Raw genomic sequence first — 24,985 nt, 5'->3', positions numbered from 1 at the left:
GCCCTCATATACGCTGGTGTGGAGCCGTTACAGACGGGTGTGGGGTCTTGTGAGCTGCTGACGCGAACCCTCAAGCCGGCAGGGGGTTCTCAGTGACCGGCAAGGGGCCCTTAGGCCGGCAGAAGAAGTCTTGTGGGGTCCTTAGAGGCCGGCATGGTATTGTCAGACGCCAGTGGGGCCCTCAAAAGTCACTGGGTGGCCTTTAGATGCGCAGGTGTTGGCTGTTGGGTCCTCAGAGCTGCCGATATAGGGCTTTAATAGGCACTGGTGTAGACTAGTGGTGCCAATTTCATGAAATTTCAATTCCAATTCCGATCCAATTCCAAGAAATTGCCAAGTAAATTTCCAATTTTGTCCAAAGCGGGGGCTATTCCAATTTTTAACGATTTTTGCATTTTTTGCGTAAATTTTTAAAGTGTTTAAAAGCGTTTTAAAGGCCTCCGTTTTAAAATTTTAAATTTTAAAGGCCTTGTGTTCCGATTAATTTCCAAAAAATGTTAAGAATTCCGTCCAAATTCCAAATTGGAATTGGACAAAAATTGGAATTCCAAGAAAAGAAATTCCGATTGGCACCAATAGTGTAGACACTCAGAGTTGGGGGGGGGGGGGGAGTGAAACGCTCAGAGGCACCTGTGTGAGCCCTCATAGGCGCCGTTGAGGGCCTCCACAGTTGCCGTTATGGGGCCCTCAGAAAAATAAGTGTGGGACCATCACAGGCGGGAAATGCCCCTAGCACTGGCACCTCATAGGCCGGTAAGAACTCTCAGAGGCCAGTAATAGGCCTTTGGGGACCACCGAGGGGCCCTTAAAAGGCTGCAAAAGGCCCTCAGAAGCCGGCGTGGGCCCTTATGGAGATCTTAGTGTGGTTATTTAGGGCCCATGAGGTGCTCTAACGAGCCCCATGGGGCCCTTCTGAGTCGAAATATGGCCATCGCTAACCCTCAGCGGTCAAATGGCGCCGCAGGGCCTCTCGGACCCGAGGGTCCCTTTGAACCCGATAGGGGGGGGGGGGTACTTGTCCCCTTAGACCCCTAGCTACGTCACTGCTTCATATGCATCATGTCAGGTATTTTAGGCTCCCCCCCCCAACTTGAAAATCGTTCCCGGGCCCCTGCCCCTGGCTGAACTGCTAACGTTATTACCTGCGATCCACCAATCACTCCTTAATGGGGACACATTTGGCCGGCTATTCCGCGAAGGCAGCTGTGAATTTCATCATTGCACCAGGTGTCTGAGTTAGCGCCGGCCAACCAATCCAGATGATGAAGCTATTTGTAAAACGTCCGCTCAGTGTGGCAATTCAGCATCGAACTATTATCATTACTGAACGTCCGTCTGACTGGAGGCATTCGCTAAATGGTTTGGATGAATAATACTTATGTTACACTGATTGAACAATCAGAACAGCGAGATCGTTAGCATCACCATTTGGTTTTAGAGCCAATGGTGTGTCTAAAATGCTGTGTGTGCTTAGGAAAGGATTCAATGTAATTTGTATGTACATACTCCAAATCCAAATTTAATATACCTAGGTACTTGGCAATTCATGATTTGCAAAGTTCATCAGATCCTTCACAAGGGACGCTATCCAGTCTTCTAATTTACTATGGGATATGATCTCCAATGTGAAGAGAAATAAATCTTTCCTTTCCCCCAAATTCGTATACACATTACATATAGAGCCCATCCATAAATTACATATGGACGGCCGACGAATTCGTGACTGGACTATGCGGATTCCTGAAAGATATATGGACAGCTTACATCAACTGGGTATCGAACTGATTTCATCTACCCTTTTCGGTAATATGACACTGCTTTGAATTCCTGGGGTCGACCAATATCGTCAAGAATGTTTCCTTGCTGCCAGTCTCGTCCGTCAGACCGATCCGATAAATTAGAGCATGTAAATTATATTCCGAGTCGCCTCATTCCATCTCGTCTGATGTTAAAAACCCGTGAGCGGCATACAAGATCAGTTCAGTATAATATTTAAAGTGGTTAGAAAAGGAATGGAAAGCCCAGCCATGCTGCAGGGCTATCATGTCATTGCCTTCCATTATAGCTCCCGTACCTGCTGCTTATCATCACCAAAAACTACCTTACAGATAATCGTTCTTCGACTGTGTATATGTAGACCCTCGTCCCTCACTCTCAGTCCTGTCTTTTGTTAATCTTATTTCAATACAGATAATTTACCTTTTATAATACTCACTCTTCTTAGGGGGCTCAACTTGAACCCTCTAAGTAGAATGTACTTACAATCAAATGAAGATACTAGATTTCATTATTCACCATCTCAGGTCATGGCCCCAGCCGGGGAGCGCATAGCTCAGCGCTGACCTCTCCTCTCCCTCAATCGGTGGGGTCAGCCCTCCCCTGGCCCAAACGTGCGGGGCCCTCCCGCTCCCAAATAATCTAATGGTCCCAGATACCAGCGGCGGCCATTGTTAGTCACCTAGCCGGTGTCATCAGTCAAATGCGCATGTTGCAAGTCCCGGGCATCCTGAAAGGTCCGAGTCATTTAGCTTGTATTCAACCGTTTAGATTTTTGCAGATGCTGCACATGGGGCGGAACAAAGGAAGACGTATGGACGCTTCAATGTGTTGATTACGCTCATTGTGACCGGATTCTCTAATAAGCCCGTCTGGTAGATGTTTAGTAACCTGTCCGAACACAGGCAGGGCTTTCCGAACAGCGTGTGCCTGCGCCTGTCTTATGCGCCGACTGCCGAGTGGACGTGCTGGACTTGCCGACGTTACGGTATTGCACTATGTATGTTCGATGATTGTCAAAATTTGATGCACTAATTTCACGATTTGTTTAATGCTGTTTCTCCTAGGAGTACTGCAAATTAGTAAAAATCATTAGGCTATTAGCATGTTCTTCGTATATAGTTTTCTGAGCAAATCATTTATTTACACATCACGCGAAATAGCTTTTGTCCTATCAAGACACCGAGATAACCTCCTTTGCAGAAGTTTATATCACATATGCTTACGTTACAGGCGTAATTGTTATCCACATTCTACGGAGCCAAATAACAGTCTCGAGGGTCTGGTCTCTAACTCTTTTGCTCTCTAACTCTTTACTGAGGCCTGAGAGCTATTAGCCAAAGTTCGGTGGACTGAAAATTAATTACAGAAGGAATTTCACTGCTAACATAGTCCCAGCACAAATTATTGCCAACTCCTTGGGTAAAGAAGAAAACTTGAGTTAAAAGGAATTCGCTGATGAACGATGTGCAGGCGGTGATGAGTGTACTTACATAAAGACTCAAGCTTTTGACATCTCACGATGTCAGCTGAATTGGCCAGGTGAAGTTAGCACGACACAAAATCGGGTTAGCCCGAAAGTTAATCCTTCAAACAAATTTACGTCTTTGAGAAGCATCCACATTCACAACCAGACGCGTCCATGGGCTATCGATTCGATAACTCTACTATTATGATAAGTAAACTCACCATGATTCCATTGGACTAGCAGGCCGATGAGAATGCCTCTTATTGCATATAGGGGAGAGTGGGGAAAGATGCCCAGGGTTTTACTATGTCATATATTATTCGAAAATGACGATCGGAAAGCAAAAACTTGGAGTTTCAACGGAAGCCGACATCATTTTTCTCCAAAAATATCACACTTTCGTGCCTGAAATATGATAACTTTTTTGCTATTAAGCATTTTCCTGAAGAAGTGAAAGGGGCATCTTACCCCACAGGGTGGGAAAGACGCCCCCTGCCGTTGGGGAAGATGCCCCCTGCACTATAAGTGACATAAATGGGCACGTGAATCGCCTGAACGATCAGTAGTCCCTTCGAGCCTGCAGTAGACACCAAACGTCATCGTAAGGGCCCTCAAAAGTAGTCGTAAGGGGCTTCAGAGGTCATCGTTCGGTTAGGGCCATCATAGTCCAGCGCGGCCAAACAAGCCTCCGTGGTGGCGTTCGGAGACCACTGTGGGGCCCTTATAGGTCTTCAGGATGCTTGAGGGCTCTCGAGCCCATCGTGGGGACCTCAGATGCCAGCGCGGCCCGTGGAGCCAACGTGGGAGCCCTCAAAGGATGTCGCGAGGGGCCCTGGAGCCAATAATGGGACCCACAGAGGTCGTCGTGAGGGCTCTCAGAGTCAGATGCCGCCCAAAAAGTCGTTGTGTGGGCCGAGAGACCTGCATGGGGAGCACCCGACCGTACTGGACTCTCAATAGTCCCAGATCGGCTTTTGTCTCTCATCACAAGTATGTAATAAATGATCTGACGGGCTGCTTGAAGGACAGCCTACGGATTTAGGGGGGGGGGGGGCGTCTTTCCCCATCAGGACAGGGGGCATCTTACCCCAAGGTACCGAAGCAACATCAAATCAGTACAATTTGTTAGCCATAAAACTACACCCTGAAACAAAGTGTTTGGGACACAGTACACGCATGTCAATGTATCACGACTATAGCAAGGGACGCAAAAATTATCTACAATCTTTGATATTTACAATGTTTTGACACCAAAATATTTTTTGAAAGCAGCAAATAAAAAGCATGCAATCACCAGCCAGCCGTTGCCCAACTAAGCTTCGCAAATTTTTGTGCAGTTAACACGGCAGGCTTCCGCTTTAAGCAAAGAACATTAGTTTCCAGGTTCGATTCTTTGTTTCGCCGCTAGAGGGGGTGGGGCGTCTTTCCCACCCTGGGCATCTTACCCCACTCTCCCCTACCGATCGATTTACGTTAAGCAGTCAATGTCAACGTACGAAGCAAAATATGGATGCCTCAGTGATCACGGATCATTCAGATGAGTGTTTAGAAGACCGCGATGCATTCGAGCTCATGAATATCTGATCAGCGTTCACCCCATAGTGATGGATCTGCCTTTGCAAAAGTAAATCATCTTTACAAGATGACTTACATGCCACTTTGTTCATGGCTATTAATCAAACGCTTAAGTTGATCGATGAAGTGCGAGCATGACACTAGTTCAGCACCACGCTGCATCTGATGAGATCCTCTCCATGTTCGAATCATGCGCCGAATAAGGTACACCATTGTTGCAGCTTGCTGTATTGTTCCGCCATAATATCTGAAGAGGTCCAAGCTTCCACTAAATAATGCGCCGGCGTTGTAATCACTGCGCGGGCCTGCAGCCGTCATTAGGAGCGCTGAATCGCGGCAGATTAAGCTATAGAGCGGCGTCAATTAGCGATGTTATCTGTAGCAGCGATAGCATCTGGCCGGACGCCGGGACGGAGTCTAATGAAGCTGTGGTGGGGGTCCTTCGGCAGTGGGAAGGTAGAGGCGCCTCCCGGCATGGACGAGGCTGAACTCTGAACTTCTGACGCTGATGAGACGGATATAGTGAAAGCCTGAGGGACGGGAAATGAGCGACTTTGGAGCGGACTGCCCGAGGACCGCCACTGGAGACTCGTTTCTACTCGTTTCTCGCTGTACTGACTGCTGCCCCCTTTCCTCTCGGGCTGGCTGGGCGCCACCTCTCTGGGGCTCTCGCTGTACTGAGCAAGGGTGTGTGGTTCTCGCTGTACTGACTGCTGCTCCTTATCTCCCCAGGCTGGCTGGGCGCCACCTCGCTGGGGTTTTCGCTGCTCATCTCGCCGCTGACGATCGCCATCTGCCGGAGGAAGTCCACCCGACTGACGGCAGTCATTGGCGGACTGGTCGCCGCGCTGGGCATCCTCTTCACCTCATTCGCATCGCGCTTCCATCAGCTCTTCCTCTCGTACGGCGCTGTGTTCGGTGAGTCATAGTGGGTGTGCCTTTCGATCGGAAGTTACCCCTAACTTCTTGTTCACCAGGTACAGAGTTCAGTAATTTCCGTCACCCTTTGGTCTACCTACTTTGGTAGCCAGCTAATGTGCCGCGTCGGATAGGACGATCTGGGCAAACCATAGGAAATGATTACTCATCTTTCAAATGTTTCAGAGATTGTTCTCGCTGTTAAATGACACATGCAACAAAAACATTGATTGTTGATTACCGTTCCACATAATCTTTTGCAGCCCACAGACGTTTTCGATTCTCGATATGACCACTGACCTTCTCTAGACCGCTGACCACTGCTGTGACTCTGCCATGACCCTACTCTGACCCCGTTGCCCGCCCTGACCCCTGACCTAACCGCTAAATTGACCCCTGCTCTGACCTGCTCTGACCCTTCTCTGACCCCTGACCTTACCCCTGCTCTGACGCTGATCTGACCCGACTCTGGCCCCGCTCTGGCCCTGCTGTGACCCTACTCTGACCCCTGACCCTTTTCTCACCCGGCTCTGGCCCCTGCGGTGACCCTGCCCTGACCGGACCCCTGCTGAGACCCTGTTCTGACCCTTCTGTCCCCTCCCTGCAGCGGTGGGCGTCTCCATGACCCGGGACGCGTCCACGCTGATGGTGGGCCAGTACTTCAAGCGGCGCCGAGAGCTCGTCGAGACGGTGGTTCTGTCGGGCAGCGGGGTCGGTCTGGCCGTCATGTCGGCCTTCCTGCACGGAGCCATTGGGTGAGGACTGGAGCAATATGGCGACCACAGCCGCTCAGACACTGCCAGCAGGGGACTGGACATGTTTCCATTAAAAACTTCGTACGGGAAAAGAAGGCTGCTTTAGTGAAGCTTATAGTTATAAGTGCTTTCGTCTTTTCATTGTTAGAATAGCAGAGTTCATATTCCATTATTCAAAAGTATTGTTGTGTATCCAAGAACATCATTTTGATCAAGTGACAACCAATCGCCTTAGACCGGCTTCCTAGAAATGTCTCCCAGCTTGTGGGCTCAATAGTGGTCTGCCACAGAATTGAGCTATCAGAAATGACCCGGAAATGTTCCGGGAGATGTTACATTGATCTGGCTGTCACTGGGTGCAACTTATTTGCCATTATTGAGCGAATATCGCTGTCAATCACTGATTAATTGCTAAGTGAAGCTGCCGCTCATGACCCAGGTCAGGAACCGTTGGAGGGAGGGGAGGGGGGGGGGGGCAGTAATGTTTTCGGCAGATTGTACCTAACTGTCGATGCCGTGAATCTATGGTGTCCTGAGCTGTCAGCCTCGGCTGGTTAGTGTTCCGAGGGCAGATCTTGTCGAGCGTTGAATGCCCATGCTTGAGCACATTCAACAAAATGCACATATTTTTATAGTTAAAGACGCTAAAAAAATTGCCGTTTACACAGTTGATTGGAAGTCAATAGCCACTCAATAGTGTTCCTCGGAAACTCATCACCGTGCCGCCTTGAGTTTCGCAAGCAAGGAAAACCGTATCTTTTTTACCACTCCTCGCCACGCTTATGGATTATTGCCCAGTGTCATTTGACAAGCGATGTGTTTCTTTGTTCACAGGTCTGAGGGATGGAGGTTAGGTCTTCAAGCTGTGACGGGCGTCATATTCTTCACATTTCTGCTAGGTACATTTTATCGTTCAGCATCATTGTATCATCCACAGCGAAGAGCCATCCTACATCTGAAGAATTCCAAGAAAAAGGTAGGTACTAGGTAGGCCTGGCTTTCTAAATCGGCTTCAATAAAATTGCTCTCGCTCAGAACCGACAATGCTAGCCATTAAGTGCAATAGTGACTGACCTCGCAAAAAGTGTTTTGCCACTATTCTGACTCCCTTTTACCGTGTCATTTTTAAGCAAAATTACAACAGTAGCTTTCCGGGTTGCTGCACCTATTCCAGGTCGCTATTGCTAAATGTCTCAATGAGCGTTCCAATATAATTGCAGGTAAAGGGTAAGAACAAAGTGGACGAGAAGCCGCCGTTTTTCGACTGTTCCATGCTGAAGTCGCAGACGGTGCGCATCCTGCTGGTGTCTGCCAGCCTCAGCTCCGTGGGACTCCACTCCCCGCTCATTTACATGGTGAGTGTATGGGTGCCCACGAAACAAATCGGCGTCCAGTCCGTTGGTACTTACATATGTACAGACTGCGGTACGGACCTGTTAACGGCACTTTTGCTTCGCTGGATGTGTGGGTACCTACTGTTCCGTCGCTCCTGTTCACCACAGTGAAGTTACGGCTGAGAGCGTTGTGAACCTGCCCGCCCTCTGCCGGCGAGTGCCGAGCGCCACCTGTGATAAGCTTGTCACCGACTGTGCTGCCCTCTGTGTGGTAGGCCCACCAGGCGCAGCAGGACGGGCTGAGCGAGAGCTCGGTGCTGCTGCTCCAGACCTACCTCGGCCTCGGCTGGGCCCTCGGCTGCTGGGCCTTCGGGTTTGTCGTCGTCAGAAATAACCAGGTGAGACGGTTACCCTGTCAGCGATGAAGAGTGGCTAGTAATGAAGAGTGGCTCCTTTCACGGTAAAATGGGCGGGGTTACGGTGAAAACGCATTCGTGTGCAATATCGGCTCTATGGCACACACTAAGAACAATTGATGCCTTCCAATACTGTCAATCTTTTTCCTGGCGATGGGTCAAGGAGGAAGGAGCGGTCGGTTCCGCAGGTCCACTGACCATCCGGTCCGTTTGTTGCGTCACCGATATGTGGCCTGTTACCACTCGGATGCTGTGTTTGTGGACGGAGACGGCGGTCGAATAACTCACCGTTGGCAGCTGGGACGAGAGGTCCATCAGTAAACAGACAAAAATATACAGCAACACTCTGTGTGTTTGCCTACGTCCAGTGTGCCCGTCCTATCGTTATGCTGGGCCATTGGGTATGCAGGATGAAATGAAAGTACAAGACGGGCTGGGTTTCTTGGTTGTGGAGTTTCGTCATTCGTGGATAGGGTAAAATGTCGTGGTCCTACTGAATACAGTGACTTTGATATCTGACTTCCTCTCATTCTGGTTGCTCCCTGTTCTGTGTCCTGTTAGGACGACCTCTGACACCTCTGTGTTTTAGTAACTGTCTCCACCACTCCCCCGTGCCGCCAGGAGTGTCGGATCAGCCGACAGTACCTGTGTCAGGCCTCGTCCTTCCTCTGCGGCGCCTGCCAGCTGGCGCTTCCCGCCGTACGCGGCTACAGCGGCTACGTGCTCTTCGCCTGGCTGTACGGCCTCTTCTACGGCGGCTACCAGTACAGCCTCAAGATGTGCACCTACGAGAAGGTGCGAGCGAGGAACTTCGCCAAGACGTGGGGCTTCGTCCAGGGCAGCCAAGCGCTGCCCATGGTCATAGGCGTGCCGGTCACAGGTGAGAGTGGGGCAATGCTTGACGGGGGAAAGGGCATCGTCAGTTCCACAGACCTCGGTATACCTGAGGCACAGACTTTGGTACACAAAGGTCTATGTGAGTTCGTGTGTCGATTGAAATCGATGTCCCGTTTCCAGTGAAAGCGTGCTGGATTAAAATGTAGTGGTTCACTTATTACTTCGGCATAAGTTTTGGGCACTAACAGGACTAAACGGTGCACACGTGGCACATGACTTCCAGATGAAAGGGCATCGAACTTTTGCCAATAGATACCTACTCTTCCCTAGTCGGCATTGAATCCGAATTTTCACAGACCGTCTCAGGTGGTGACTCTACCAGGTTCTCATTTGACGTTTATCTCTGATTTGCAGGGTACATCAACGTAGCCGTGGGCGGCAAGGCGGGCTACTACTTCAGCGCCACGTTCGTCGTCATCGGCAGCATCAGCATCTTCCTGATCGCGTTCCACCGGCGGCGGGGCCGACGGCGGGCGCACCGGCACCGTCACGAGCCGGCGTCCGGCGGCGAGGCGCGCGCAGAGCCGCCAGAGACGCCCCGGGACCGCGCCGACTCGCTGCCTGATGTGGATGAGCGTGTGCTGAACCTGCTGAAGCAGAGGGTGGCGGCCGTCAACAGCAGCCACGAGCTGCGCAAACAGGAGCTCACCTGCATCTCGGAGGAGGGCATCGCCGACATGGACCTGCCGGACGCCCTGTTCGAGGACATCGAGCTCGAACTGAACCTGCTGCAGGGCGACATCACGTCATGCAACAAGGTGGAGAACTACCTGGTGCTCAGCGAGTACGAGAACAACCTGATCGCCGAGCAGCCGACCGACCGTCGGCCGGCGGTCGGCCGGCGCCGCTCCCTCGTCAAACAGGTGTCGTCGATGCGCAGTCGCGCCGCGCAGATCCTGGCCTCCAAGCCGGCCGACATCCCCGAGGAGCGCAGCGATGTCGAGAACGACCTGCCGTCAGACTCGTCCGTGTCGTCGCGGCTGTTCCGCGGCTGGATCCGCGGCGGCAGGAGGAAGGAGGCGCCCACGGAGGTGCCCGCCGTCCACCCGGTGTCGGTCCAGACCCCCGCGCCGCCGCCGCCGCCGAACGCTGACCCCACGCCGCAGACGTAGCCTCTGCGCGGGCGGTGCGAATGGTCCGTGTCCAGTGCCGATGTTCCATGTGTGTGAGTGGCGGCGCTAGCGTCTCTTCCAGGAGGAACGGGGGCAGATGGGGATCTCCGGCGCTTCCCGTGCTCGCCCGAGTCACATGACCAGACGTACGGCCGGATAGAGATGTCACGTGATTATGAGGTATTGTTTTCTCAGCCTGTGCGACCTGTGCTGGTCGCCATGCAGTGTCTCCGTTATTGTTGTTGTGCAATAAATATGGCTCGTGTTTTGTAGCGATAAGTGTTTACCTACGGACTTCTTCCCGTAAGACATGAAAGCCTCCAGCGTATAAGGCTTTTGACTACCATGATAACGTCTGGAACTATGCGGAAATTTGCCACATTCTGTGAGTGACATTTGCCGGACCAGCGAATCGATCAAGGCAGTCCCCGTCTCGGGTCCAACTATTTATTACATAAATATCTTGTCTACTGGGAGCTGATAAACCAAGCCAACAGAGCCTGAATAACCGCTTCAGCCCCTTTGTTTAGGCTAAGCATATATCTCATTATAAATCTTACTCTGGCATATTATTACGCATTCATTCGGTATCGTGTACGCTATAAACGCTTATAGCGTTTGACATATTAATGCTCACATCACACACATCAATTTGGCACTAACTTCATATTATGAAAAGGCACACCCAAATTGGAACACCTTTTTTTCCTCTTCGTTGCATATTGTTTATCAATGTATGTAAACGCTGTGGCTGTTCTGAGTATTACCGACCGGCCATCGAAACACGTTTCAAATTGTTGTCACCGTTCACCATATCTATAATGAATAGCCACCTATGCACACACGTTCGTCATACCTTCACTGTGTCACTGATCTCTCTCCAGCGTCCAGGCTTCCTCGCTGATATCCTTAGTCCTTCCTCACTCACCATCCTACACTACACCATAGGTACCACTGCGCCACCTCCTGAGCCACTCTCACGAAACACGCCACCGTTCCGTCATCCCGCACCTCTCCCACCTCCAGGCTCACGAGTAGAGCACACCGAACACAATGGCCGTGACGACGAAGGCCAGCAGGTAGAGCACCCGGCTGACGACATCCACCATCTGAGGACGCAGACTGGGGCGCGGCGGCAGCGGGCCCAGCTCGGCCTCGGCCGGCGGCGGCGGTAGCGACGGGTCCGGGCTGATGGCCTGAAACCGGGGAGCAACGGGCAGAGCTTGTCAGCGCTGTAGAGTGTAGTCATGTCGTAGTCCCACTGAGGTATTTTAGTGACATTTGACACATTTTTCCGATGCTCATTATCTGAGTAAATGAATACCATAACCCTGTTTTGGTACAAACATCGATAAAAAACTTTTGTGTACGTAAATGCCGACAACTGTGCAACGTATTCTGTCACTTGTTCGGTGATCTCGATACATTTCCCCATCCCGTTTGTTTTCCGCTCACCTCCACGTCTGCCTCTCCGTTCCCGTTGAGCTCCATCGGTTTGGGCAGAGTGCCGACCCCTCCACTCTCTCCGGAGCCGCCGCCGCCGGACGGCCTCCGGGACATGTGGTACACGACCAGACTCTGCACCAGCGGCCACAGCAGCAGCACCAGACACACCAGGTTCCACACGTTCAGTGCCGTCAGCGAGGTGGCCAGTGGCGCCGCCCTACCGGTGATGGCCGATACTAGGAAACAGGCCAGCAGCATGAAGGAGCTGACCAGGGAGCGCACCATCACCGCTGAGAGAGAGCGAGAGAGGGAGGAGTTAGCGAGCCGTCACCGCTGAGGGAGAGAGGGGGAGGGGGAGGTTAGCGAACCATCACCGTGAGGGAGGACGAGAAGGGGGGGGGGGGGTCCTCGAGCGAACCACCACCACTGTCCACTAAGAAAAGAGTGAGAGCGAAGAGAAGAGACTAGAGAGGAGGTTGCGTGAACCATCACCACTACCGGCGAACCGCACAACAATGCACATTCCCCGTTGAACCTACCCTCTGGAGGGAGCCAGAACGTCATGTAGGCGGCCACCACCAGTATCGAAGTGGGTATGACGTCATTGATGACGTAATAATCGGATTGCCGCTTCAACGTCACTCGCATCACCAGCGACTTGGAGCGTAATGATTCGCCTGGAACGTAGAGTCGGCGTTCACGCAATACACATGCACTTCAGGAATAACATCTAGAAAACAGGGAAAGGTGCAATTTATATGGTGATACTCAAGCTGTAAGTAATCGACGTTTCGGTGACTAATAGCTAAATCGTTATTAAACGACAAAAAGAACATTCGATATCAAGTACAGCTGCACTTCAACGTGCACTTAAATTCATGACATTTCATCTTCTCGCTGAGCTAAGTGAAGCCTTGGTGAATGAGTCGATAGAATCCATAACAACGGCGTTGTTATGAATTCCTAACCTATGGCACTAACTGACGTCACACGCTAACGAACCACTGACGTCACACACTGACGAACCACTGACGTCACACACTGACGTCACCGCTGACCTGTGATGTCGTTGGGCGAGACGGTGTAGGATGAGACGCCGAGAGAGGTGAGCTCAAAGCCGGTGACGCTGAAGTGCGGTCCGGCCTGCACGGGCCGTCCGGCTACCCTGGTCCAGTTGAGCATCAACACCTCCCCGTCCAGGTCTGCGGGGCGGGGGAGGGGGAGGGAGGTGGCACACAGTTTATACCACGGCAGCTCCTGAGGGCTGGCTGTTCGACACATTGGCCCATTACCACCTATCGTGATTGACCGTAGACTATCACGTGGTTGTCTGTTTTACGTGATAGGATTTCGTTTGTTTTCATATGTCTGACGTGATAGGACCAAGCAGTCTGAGAGACAGCATACGTCTTACGAAACACTAATACCTAATCATAAAAGCTACAACGACCACCAATTTGAAAGTAAAAATAATAATTAGGACCATTTATTTATTACGGACATATCGAATGTTAACACTTCGGATAAAGGCGAAAGAGATCCTCCTCCAGCCTATGCTTGCCTATCGTCAATTGTTTGGTGTCAGGGTGATATAAATACAACTGTCATTCACGCATACCCTGCCGAATCGTGAAGACACACGAGTTTTCATCCCATGGAAACGAATCCAGCTGCATTTCACAAGGCACCATCACGTGGACCCTGAAAGTAAGCAGCCTCAATCAATACTTTATTACAGTGACATCGAAAGGGAGCGCGGAGCGCAAAATTCGTTTTTCGGCCGGAAAATGCAAGCACAAGCGGACCGAGTGTCCGATAACTAGGTATATGTAGTGGCCTGGACAAGCCAGGTGGAAAGTCTCGCTTTGCATGTGCGCACGAGCAGGACCCACAAATGCGCTCACTCGTTTGTCACCAAAAGACCGTCTTTTAATGGTTCGAAATACCTTCTTTGCCAGGTGATAGTGCCATTCGGTCGAACCAAAAACGAGTTATCCATGGAGTTATCGAAGTCGACCATCAGCGCTCGCGGGTACATCAGCGACGGCAGCCATATCCGGGGCGCAGTCGGCACCCCTGAGAACAGCAACATTGACATGTTAGGAGCAGAAGGCCCAGACATAAGCATGGATCCCAGTAATGGATATATGATCTCAGTGGATCTCGGAGCAAACTGCAAGCTAGGATTCATGATCCCACCAAATCCGTCGTGAAAAAAAAAATCATAGATCTATTATCTCATAGGATCTGACGATAAACCAAGAGCGAGGATATATGATCTAAATGGATCCCGCCATGAGCAACATTTGGAACGTTTCCAAGTGTTTCTAAGCCAATAAGTGCTACAAAACTATGGATTATGACGTGCAATCACATAAAATCACTAAACGTAACGTTTGCGAGTTGCAACAAGGTCTTTTATTATGCGTTGACAAAAAAGTGAGGATCTATGATATCAATGGATCTCAAGCAAAAAATCAGATTCGGATCTAAGATCCCTACGGATCTCTGCATAAATCAAAGAGCTGGATCTATGATCCCCTCGGATCCGAGATCAGGATCCGTGAGGTCAGATCCCAGATCCATTTTCTCGGATCCATGCACATGTCTGATAAGGCCGAACGGTGAACACGACTCCAAAAGCCAATGAAAATTGCTTAAACGAATTTATGAACGAATTTGAACGAATTGAACGAATTGCTTAACGAACGAATTTTTACACGTTAACCTACAGCTTTTCAACAATGAAACATGCTGCCGTATAGCCCCAGATGATCAACGACACTGACCGTCCCGACCGAGCTCTACCCTTTGCCATAATTCCGAATATCAAATGTTTTTAATTTCAACAATGGCTTTTGATATTCAAGGAAAGACTTCAGCTCGAGGCTCCAGCGTTGCCGACTGCCGTTCTTTCCTAACCTGCGGTGGCGTGTGAGATGACGAGTCCGCCCGCCGCCGGGGCCGACCGGTACCTCAGACGAATATCGTCCCACGTCAACCGCTGCAGACACTGAAAGGTCACCGCCTGGAAAACAGAGGTCAGAGGTCAAACGCTGCAGACACTGGAACGTCACCGCCTGGAAAACAGAGGTCAGAGGTCAGACGCTAGCGGCACTGGAACGTCACCGCCTGGAAAACAGAGGTCAGAGGTCAAACGCTGCAGACACTGGAACGTCACCGCCTGGAAAACAGGGGTCAAAGGTCAAACGCTATAGGCACTGGAAGGTCACCGCCTGGGGCACAAAGTGGTGCAGGTAAGAGGTCAAACGCTGAGGTATGTCGGAAGCTTAAGGATGCATTTGTAATGGCTGCTATTGACATGTCCGCGATGCCACAGTAAGAGAGCCCGCAGTGCTCTTTTCCTTCTTTGTTGTTTGAATCAAACCTTCTCGGTCTTGGATCTAAAAAGACCTTTGATCTACGGAATGATAAAAAGAGAATGGATGTATTCTAAGGAACTGAATAGATGGTTCTGAGGCAGAACTGAGTCTGAACTGACCCAACGACTGGTGCGCCGCAGCGGAGATTGAAGAAGAGATTGTCCCGACGTGATAGCTCGCCACTCAAACGGGATTCCAAGACCACACCTTGTCTTTCACTCGGATTGAGCTGCCTGGACTCAAGGTTCAGCCACGACACTCCAATGTGGGCTGCTGAAGATACAGCAGTTTGTCGGTGCGAGTTTCCGGCCGCCCAAACTCTGTCACTCGTGACTCGTCAGTCGTCTCGTCACTCGTCAACTGGGTGTGGTGCGTCTGTCCCAACATCTGCCAACCGGCTGACGACATCGGTCTCTAGACGCCCGGCAATTCAACTTACGGCTCGTCGTTAGACATTGAGACATGTTGCTACACTCAGGAGACATGGCAACATCCATCCGCTGTCATGCAGCTTATATTGCATCGGATGTTTCATCAGTGTTTGCGTTTCTCACCAAATAGTTACCTATGATAGTTATATTTGAGACAAAATCAGGCATGTTATTGTAATTTGACAACTGATGAAGCACAGATGCTGTAGGGAAATGTAGACGTTACCTTATTGATGTGTGGGAATTGACTGCTTATCCCTCGCGGGCCCGGGGGGGGGGGCGTTTTTCGCCCCCCCTGGCGAATATTTGCGATAACTCACGAACGCTTAGGGATAGGAAGGCGAAACTTTCAGTACCTTTTCTCCCATCAATTTGACATCTTCTGAAGTAAAAAATTTGGACCTAGCCCCCTTGATGACGTCACAAGGTCCATTTTTCTAGACCCCTGCACGGCAAACTTCGGCGTCACAGACGCAAACTTCAAATAGCTGCTAAAAATAGAGTTTTAGAGATAAAGACAAATTACGAGCACGGATGTGTAGCGTTTGACCTAGAGAAAAATAGAAAAATAGTTTCGGTGACCTGAGGTCAGAGGTCAGGTCAACGACCCCGAAATGTGGTTTTAGTTTTTCGCAAATAACTTCGACAAAAATGGTCCTAGAGCTACGGCAGTGGTACCATCGCATTCGCCTTGTCAAGCCGCGTCGAATGATATATATTTTGTTCGAAAAAGGTCAAGTTTCATGTTGACCTCATGTGACCTCGAATGACCTCTGGTTGACCTTGACACATGAAAGGTCGTTTATGATGGATTTGTACCCGCTGATCACGAATCTGGCATCTATTTTCCTCTAAGCCTTCATTTAGAGCTTCCGGATGGCAAAATTGTCTTATTTATTATTACTAACTTGAATCAGTGAAATAGCCTCTAGCAGGGATACTCTTCTGTGACCTTGACCTTTGAGCAGCCTTGTATCGTAAGATGAACCACAAATAGGGAACTGATAAGCCTCAAAACATTTCAAAACATCTTGGAAGTTAGCACGCAAGATGTGCGAAAAAGTGCCAAGTTTGAGGTCAATTTTGAGCGTGACCTTGACCTTGACCTTTGATTTGGAGCACATTTTCAGAATCCTCAGATTCTCTTCTTTCGTTTGACACCCAATTTTGCCGGTTTGATGCAGCCTGCCGTCCTCTAGAATGCTTACTTTGAGATCACTACACATGTGCCGATTTTGGCCTTTGACCTTGACCTCTGACCTTGAAAATTGACCTGAGGTCAAAAATTTTGGGTGCATTAGAATCGTCTCGTAAGGACCTTTCGTTTGGTATCGCTTTTGTTTCCGTAGCTCCCTTATTTACGGAGTTAGACAGGGGGGGGGGGCGAAAAACGCCCCCCCCCCCCGGCTGCGGTGGTTGGGATTACCCCCCGGGCCCGGCCGGGTTATAGATCATTAGGTACGGCAGAAAAAATTAATCGTCTTGGCGGTCTTTGTCAGACGTCAAAATTTATGCAATCTAGGCATCAGAAGCGTTTAGAGCGTTTGTCTTACGGGCAGTTCGTAAAGTTCGTACCGTTTCTTTTTATAATCCTAAGTAATACAGGAACAAATGATAAGATTTATAAGACGAATCTCAAGCCCAACAAATGCCAGTAAAGAAGTGGAACGAAGTAGTTAAAAAATGACTCAATAGGTATGGCGAACCGCAATTGAGCTTCCAATAAACAGTTTGAAGAATGAAGATCTACCACGGATGATGGGCAGCAGGGGCACTTGTCGGGATCCACTAAACACTTAAACAGCTTGAAGGTCTTCCACAGGCGCTGGGCAGCAGGGGGCCCTTGTCAGGACAGAGGCGACAGTCCCTCGTGGCACAGCACGAGGGCGAGGGGGAGGGCAGAGGGCAGAGGAACAATAAACAAAACAGGCACCTCGCAGGCGACTTCCGACCATCGCGGTGCAAATAAAGCTACTATGACTGCCGACAGTCGCCTGCTCATGTCTCGGTGGTCGCTAGGATGGGACAAGTGCGCATCGTTGGTTGACAACCCTATCGTTGACCACGGCAAGTGGTCGGCTATGTCGTGAGCATGACACGTTGTCCTTTATTTGTGCTTATTATGATACGCAATTTCCGGAAACTTTCAGTTTCAAACAACGGCGTTACCCGCGAAATCTCCTGCATGTATCAATGCACCATAAGTGCGTCGCAAATTTTGTTTTCTATATAATGTTAACGGCTGACATTGACGTGGTTTGGCACGCATATTGCATGTCTACTTAGCTGAAGTATTTTCCGACTTTAACAGAAATTTTTTGAAGTTTTATTTGAGACAATTGTTAATAAAGCGTACGAAAGGCCATATTTACTTTAATGCGAAATATTACATTAAACTAAATGAAATTAAAGATGAGCTACCCGACGTTTCGCTTATATTTGCTTAGTCATGGGCGATCTATTTAGGGCCTTGGGCGATCTAACACATTTCACAAGTCATACATTTTTTGAATGCATTCGAAAAATATTACAAAGTATTAAACAGTTTATCAAAAACATCTCCCCGAAGGGAAATTCGGCGATCGATCGATAGAGTTTCTTCATGTCGTTTTCTTTTTAACTCGTTCTGCTATGCTCGTATGTAACTTAAAAAAATCCTTGTGATACGTTCGTGACTTCTTCAGTTCGGATGTATGCCGCCTCAATCAGCCACCTCTCGGTTTTCTTTAGGTCGCTGTGTAGGGCTTCGGCACCATTCCAGTTCGGTAAATGTCCCTCTTTATCAGCGTGCATCACGATAGCCTTCGTCTCCCTGTGGTTGCGTAAATCGTTCCTATGTTCCCGAATTCTAGTTTTAAGACCCCTCCCCGTTTCACCATAATACGCCTTATCACATTTGCTACACGGAATTTTGTATACTATGCTGTCTTCGTTTGATGTCTTGATTTTCTTTTTCTTTAGCATTTGTCCTATCTTCTTGCCCCCTGATGTGACCATCCTGATTTCTGGAGACAGTTGCTGACTGACACTGTCTACCTGTTTGCTGTGAGGAACAACGAGCATTGTTCTTGTTTCATCTTTCTTCTCTTCGTTTGTCTCATTCTCATCTTTCCGTCTATCTGCCCTCTTCTTTATCTCCCACGCTTTGCGTTTCAGGTCGATTATCAGGGCCTCTGGAAATTTTAGCTTTATGAAAGTTCTTGTGATATATTCCAGTGCATTATTTTTCAAGACATAGCCAGAGAACAAAGACTGGTATAGTGATCGGATTCTTCTTGAGAGCTTACCGAATTTGCTCACCAGAGTACATCAAGGATGAACTGGAATATATCACAAGAACTTTCATAAAGCTAAAATTTCCAGAGGCCCTGATAATCGACCTGAAACGCAAAGCGTGGGAGATAAAGAAGAGGGCAGATAGACGGAAAGATGAGAATGAGACAAACGAAGAGAAGAAAGATGAAACAAGAACAATGCTCGTTGTTCCTCACAGCAAACAGGTAGACAGTGTCAGTCAGCAACTGTCTCCTGAAATCAGGATGGTCACATCAGGGGGCAAGAAGATAGGACAAATGCTAAAGAAAAAGAAAATCAAGACATCAAACGAAGACAGCATAGTATACAAAATTCCGTGTAGCAAATGTGATAAGGCGTATTATGGTGAAACGGGGAGGGGTCTTAAAACTAGAATTCGGGAACATAGGAACGATTTACGCAACCACAGGGAGACGAAGGCTATCGTGATGCACGCTGATAAAGAGGGACATTTACCGAACTGGAATGGTGCCGAAGCCCTACACAGCGACCTAAAGAAAACCGAGAGGTGGCTGATTGAGGCGGCATACATCCGAACTGAAGAAGTCACGAACGTATCACAAGGATTTTTTAAGTTACATACGAGCATAGCAGAACGAGTTAAAAAGAAAACGACATGAAGAAACTCTATCGATCGATCGCCGAATTTCCCTTCGGGGAGATGTTTTTGATAAACTGTTTAATACTTTGTAATATTTTTCGAATGCATTCAAAAAATGTACCTATGACTTGTGAAATGTGTTAGATCGCCCATGACTAAGCAAATATAAGCGAAACGTCGGGTAGCTTATCTTTAATTTCATTTAGTTTAATGTAATATTTCGCATTAAAGTAAATATGGCCTTTCGTACGCTTTATTAACAATTTAACAGAAAACATTCATGTCGCACGCGTCTTACGCGATGGTTCACTTGTAGTTTTACGCGAACAAAAATATAAACACGGCGGAAGGGAGGGAGGAACTTCACCGGCGGAGTGTAGGTATAAGATACTATTAGAAAATAAGTAGGTAGGTATAGAGGCACAACACAACACTCACCGAGCCCTTCTCATCCACGGCAATGGACTCCAGCATGGCGCGGACGCCCACCTCGATGTACCCCGCATCTGGGAACAGAAGCGCGAGTATAAAATGCACTTATTACATGTTGCATGCCTAAGCTATTTTACTGTGCTGTGTAAGTACCTGTCCTACTAGGTATGTGTAGGTAAGCGTGAAGGGTTTAGTGTGTGCAGTGATGACATGTTATGCCTACAATACAGTCAACAGAACATACCTGCGGGATAAAATTGCAAAATGAGAACAAAATTGAAAATGATTGTAAAATCATGTAGGCACCGTTTAACTTACACTAACGTTGAAATTGGAACTCCACTTTGGTAAATCGCTGATCGGTGAGTCGTGACCTCATTATTTGAAAGTAAACGGTTACACATATTTAATATCAACTTGACGAATTAATTGTCGACGATCTCACGCAGCTAGTTCGTACACCGCGACCAGCATTTTAACTTACTGGCGCCGTACCGGTCGGGGGCTTCCTCCGGCTTGTAGCCCTTCACCAGCATGTCGAATATCTCGGCATCGGTACGAGCGGACGCAGACTGCAGGCTGCAACACATAAACAGATATGTCACTGTTATCTTGCAGACCAGAGACACGCGTTGAAATGCTTATCGTATAACTTTATTCTGCTCACAGGAGTTCAGACTAAAATACAATAGTTAAAAACGTCGCATAGTGCACGTTTATCAAAACAACTGGACACGGGTGGAGAATGTTTGAAAAAGTTACCCCGGCCGGCGACCGAAAGTCAGAAAGACGATGATGCTCAAATATTTGTCAACGGTTATCAACAAACCCCTATTCTGTGGCATAGAATAATGGATGTCTGCCGTTTGTACGTTTTTAGGGAAAACTGCTGTACGCAGGTGCGGAAGATTTCGTAATTGTAACAATTTTGCAACACGCCTTAAAATTTCGGACGCATGTCACTAGTGCTAGGTCAGGTCATCAGGTCAAATTTGCTGGATGATCGTGCTAAAAATGCCATCATGCCCCCTTTGGAAAGCTTATTCCGTGGAAGTTGCAACCTTCCCACACAAAAAAAAATGTCAAATTTGACCGTTTTGCATGACCCTTTATTGATTTGAGCTCGCACCTGAAATATTATTCGCGACCGAGCCTTAAACGAGTAATCGAATGCTTTGTTTGCAGTGTTTAAGCTCCGTTATGTTCATGAACTGTGAGAAAAGTTGTCCGAGAACGCTAAAATCAGAGAAATTTGGCTTTTGATGATCTATGGTGATTTTATTATTGAGCTTGCCTAAAACATGACTTGATTTCTCTGATCACGTTTGTCGCTCTTTCAAACGTCGTTCCGCTTCACGCCTCGTAGCCCAGTAACCGAGTTAGAAGGAGCGTGAAAAGCCCACCTCTCGACTCAACGTGTTACGATAAGGCCACCACCCTGGCGCAGGAAGTTGGGGGAGCCTTGAGCCCCAGCAGTTCGTCCTTCTATCTCACTGATATTACCCTCGTCCTGTCTTGTGATGTTATTACAGTGCCATCTTACGATAACGGCCCTTAAATATGATTTACTTCTGTGTGATGAAACACGTCGGGCTCCGCGATGAAAAGACTTAAAAACATAGAAGCTCCAAAATGAAAATAAAGTAATTTTCAAGAACTTTTCAAGGTAGATACGAATAATGAGAGACGCTTTTATATATGGCAGTTTTTTTCGTATGGAGACAGCTTTTAGGATTTACAAAAGTGGAAAAAGTTACCCCGGCCGCGCCGGGGTCGGCTGAAGGTTACCCCGGCCACGGCCGGGGTGGCCGGGGCAGGTTCTCCACCCATGCAACTGGATATGTATCCAATGTGGGTACGTTCTTACATAAGACTGCAAACATCGTCCGTGCTGTCATGCTTTCATAACATGCAACCATAGTAGGTAAACACGATGTTTGCTTATAACTAACCTCATGCACAAAAACAAAACTCGCATCACTTTGGACACGCTACATCTTTTTTGCAAAGCTGTAAGTTATCCACAAATCAATAAACATTGATATCGAACCCTTACCAGTCATCGCCTTTTTACCATCAACATTCAGCGGGATCACGTCTGCCTTTATCGCGGGAAGTCCCGCGAGGTGGCACCACCCGAGGTCTGACCGGCCAGTCATGGTGCTCCCCGCCCGGCCCGGCCCGGCCCGAAACTGCCCCTGATTCACCGGCCAGAGCGACCCGCCGGCGCCTGGGTAAACACAACACCTCGTACGCGGCGAGCAACTGCACACTGCACTGCACACCGGACGCTCACCGCACGGCCGGTCACGTGACTAGGCTATACGTCAGCACGACCAGTCACGTGACATTAGCCGGCAAGGGTCGGGCGGGGTCACGTGAGGTGACTTCTGTCAGCACCGGTCGGGCCGTGTGGCGTGTTACATGGCCACCCCGAGGTATGCACTGGATGATACGATCATGGTCATGAAAGGCGGTCATTTGCTTTGTCTGGCCGTTACTTTTCTGAACGCCAGACGATCGTGGAATGAACGACTAACTGAGACGGGACGCGAATTCCAAGTTAGAACCATCGATTGTATAAAGCAGTGACAGAAATTTCGGATAATGCCAATTAATTGGTGCAAGAACCGTTTGTGCAGGCTTTAGCCTATGCCACCTCACAAAGCCCTATGCAGGACCGATCATATGCCGACGCACGGAAAGTGCGCCGAAACTCACGAGCTTTGGCCCTATAAGTTACAATAGCCTATGACTCTTTTCGCATCCGTTCTCACCATCCTCGAGACAAACCCATCCGCATCCCCTCACGCTTCCCTTTTCGGGCTGGCGGTCACCCCACCTCACCAGCCAACCGGTGGATGAGGCCGGGCCCACACCGGGACCCGGTAAAATCCTCTCCAGTCTCAGGGGTGACCGTTTGAGCGGCGAGCAGGCTGTCCACTGTGTCCGGTCTCCCAGCGGATCAATCCGGTCACACCGGGACCGTCTCGCCTCCGCGGCTCACTGTCAGTGTCCCGCACAGCCCAATGTCTAGTGTCTACGCCCTATCCTAATATCCCATGTAGCTCTGCAGTGGTCTTTTCAGGCCGAAAGAGCATGGTCCCAACAAAACAAAGCAAAAAAAAACACACTATTTGCGCTTCGGTTTGCCCCACATGCAGCTTCGCGGGAAAGGTTCCACAAAGACTCGCCACTAGCTGCATGCGGCGGCTCTTATGAATAATGAATAACCTATCCGTACCGAGCACAATATTACATAACTTTGACCTCGAAACAATTTTGAGGGTGAGGTGCCAGTCGATTTGCACAATCATTTGCGGAGAAATGACAGCTTTAGGCGCATCGGACAGTGAACGTAGCGGTTCCGACCACCCTGAGGGTGGGATTTAGCGGGACCATGGTGATGGGCCCAGGACCTGATGGATGAATGGATCTCTAATGGCTGTCTGTCGATCGGCTGTGCTTCGTCCTACAGCAATGAGCAACAGTAATTGATGCCAAGCTGAGCTCCAAATCTATTGGAAGATAATCATAATTCATAACTTACCTGTTGATCAGTATCACCACGAGCAGCAGCAGCCCTCCCGTTCTCCCTGTGCCGGTCCGACCCATCGCTCTGGCTCTGCGCACTGCCCAAGCCACAGCCGCTCGGGCTATCCGCGCCGGTGACCGACCCCGCGCGACACGCACCGCCCGGGGCTACACTCGGAGACCGTCTGAGCGACTGGCGGCAGGGAGCCCCGGCCGGCCGGCCGGTCGGGAGATGTTTATTTTCACCGCTCACTCAGCCGGCGACCCGGCAGAGGGGCAGTGTCACCATGTTTACCTATCGCCGAGGCCGGGCGGACCGCGTGGTTGGTACAGGGCATGGCAGGGGACTGGGAGTGGCTTATTTCGGCGGTGAGTCCCGGGGGGGGGGGGGGGGACAATAGCTATATTGTCGCACACGACGTGCAGCTGGTTGGAGTCCTTATAAATATTCGCCACCGTAATAAATACATTGTTGCGCCTGTAATGTGGGTATACTAGCCAGGCCATCATATAGAAAGATCTATTTGGTAAGGTGACCGTTTGAGTGCACCGGCGACCATTTCCTTGGGTTGCGAATACGATGCTGTCCCAATGTAACGGAAAAGCCACTCAGCCGCCTCGGCCCTTCAGCCAGTGGTCGACTTGGCCCAATGCCTCTCTGCACTCATTAGCCCATCCCATGACTCATAAGATGAGCTTTTAGGCACTGAGAGCCTAATCCAACAAAAATAACCGTTTCATCCTGGTTCGACTCGGTGAATTTCGCGGCGCTCGTGTCAGATGCCGGCGCTGCCTCCCACTGAGTCCCGACTGTCGGCTGGTGACGGGCGTGACACTGCACCAACCCGGGGCGACGCATCTACGGCGCGTCACAGATGCGTGCTGTGCACAGCCGTGCAAAATGGCACAGCTTGGGCAGTGCGTGAGGCAGCGTGCTTTCCCACGGTGCTCTGCAGTAAGTGCTGGAGGTCATAGGTTGTGCTCGGGGCGTCGTCCGAGGAATATTTCCGGGTAAAATTGACATGTGTAAGTAGTGTACTGAGTGAGTATTTCGACTTTCGATAACTATTTAAATTTCTGCTTATTGAATACCTACCTACCGAAGGATCTGACCTGATTGCAACCCATCACAATACTCTCTGTAGCCTGCGCTGCAGAGATCACCGGTCACACTGCCCCCCCCCCCCCAGGTCAGCACCATGACAAAGCCGTGTGGAGGGGGGGGGGGGGAGAATCCCGCTGCTGACCGCAGCACCGGAACCGACTCAGCCCCGGAGGCGGGTCCAGGTGCCCCCCTTCCCCCTCGTGTGAGGTGAGGTCAGGTGGCGTGTATCGTCGCTCACCGCAGCATGGCCACATGCAGGGGTTTGTGGTGGAGGCACGCGCTATTTTGGCACGCTTCGCCACCACACCGGAAACTGGAGAAGGGGGAGGGGTGCTGGAGTAAAAGGGGCCAGAAGAATAAAGGAGCTGAGAGGTGACGCAGCCGACGACACAATGGCTTTAATATAATATGGGCGCCGGAGAAAAAAAAGTGGAAGCGTTGACTTAATTTGACTGACTGTGCAATTTACTTGGTCTTTAGCAATGAG

General features: G+C 49.6%; 2 protein-coding genes across 2 annotated transcripts in view; one reads left to right on the top strand and one right to left on the bottom strand.

The window, feature by feature from the left end:
* The window catches only part of LOC122379688 (monocarboxylate transporter 2-like), a 40,284-nt gene extending 29,754 nt beyond the window's left edge, over nucleotides 1-10,530 (top strand). The window contains exons 3-9 of the mRNA XM_043362080.1: nucleotides 5,552-5,737; nucleotides 6,345-6,492; nucleotides 7,327-7,468; nucleotides 7,713-7,847; nucleotides 8,102-8,224; nucleotides 8,864-9,122; nucleotides 9,494-10,530. Of these exons, the coding sequence (XP_043218015.1) occupies nucleotides 5,552-5,737; nucleotides 6,345-6,492; nucleotides 7,327-7,468; nucleotides 7,713-7,847; nucleotides 8,102-8,224; nucleotides 8,864-9,122; nucleotides 9,494-10,251 (1,751 nt within the window). The 3' untranslated portion in view covers nucleotides 10,252-10,530. The remainder of the gene's footprint in view (nucleotides 1-5,551; nucleotides 5,738-6,344; nucleotides 6,493-7,326; nucleotides 7,469-7,712; nucleotides 7,848-8,101; nucleotides 8,225-8,863; nucleotides 9,123-9,493) is intronic.
* A 154-nt stretch (nucleotides 10,531-10,684) lies between these two features.
* On the bottom strand, nucleotides 10,685-23,589 carry LOC122379689 (glycine receptor subunit beta-type 4-like). Its single transcript, XM_043362082.1, has 10 exons — nucleotides 23,410-23,589; nucleotides 20,344-20,438; nucleotides 19,866-19,933; nucleotides 14,620-14,725; nucleotides 13,644-13,773; nucleotides 13,316-13,398; nucleotides 12,756-12,899; nucleotides 12,237-12,374; nucleotides 11,707-11,987; nucleotides 10,685-11,447 (listed from the first exon to the last, which is right to left on the bottom strand). The coding sequence occupies exons 1-10, from the start codon at nucleotides 23,472-23,474 to the stop codon at nucleotides 11,280-11,282; spliced, it is 1,278 nt and encodes a 425-aa protein (XP_043218017.1). The 5' UTR covers nucleotides 23,475-23,589; the 3' UTR covers nucleotides 10,685-11,279.
* Nucleotides 23,590-24,985: the final 1,396 nt, after the last annotated feature.

The sequence above is a fragment of the Amphibalanus amphitrite genome, unplaced genomic scaffold (assembly GCF_019059575.1).
Source record: "Amphibalanus amphitrite isolate SeventyFive unplaced genomic scaffold, NRLGWU_Aamphi_draft 000082F_arrow, whole genome shotgun sequence".
In the NCBI taxonomy this organism is placed as follows: domain Eukaryota; kingdom Metazoa; phylum Arthropoda; class Thecostraca; order Balanomorpha; family Balanidae; genus Amphibalanus; species Amphibalanus amphitrite.
This window is presented reverse-complemented; position numbering and strand designations above follow the sequence as displayed.

Bases quoted from the DNA above. Each gene is read 5' to 3' on its own strand.
- LOC122379689 (XM_043362082.1), bottom strand. From the start codon at position 23,474: ATGGGTCGGACCGGCACAGGGAGAACGGGAGGGCTGCTGCTGCTCGTG. The intron at 20,439-23,409 runs GTAAGTTATGAA...TATGTGTTGCAG, and splicing joins GTGGTGATACTGATCAACAG to CCTGCAGTCTGCGTCCGCTC. The intron at 12,375-12,755 runs GTCAGCGGTGAC...TCTACGTTCCAG, and splicing joins CTCGCCCAACGACATCACAG to GCGAATCATTACGCTCCAAG.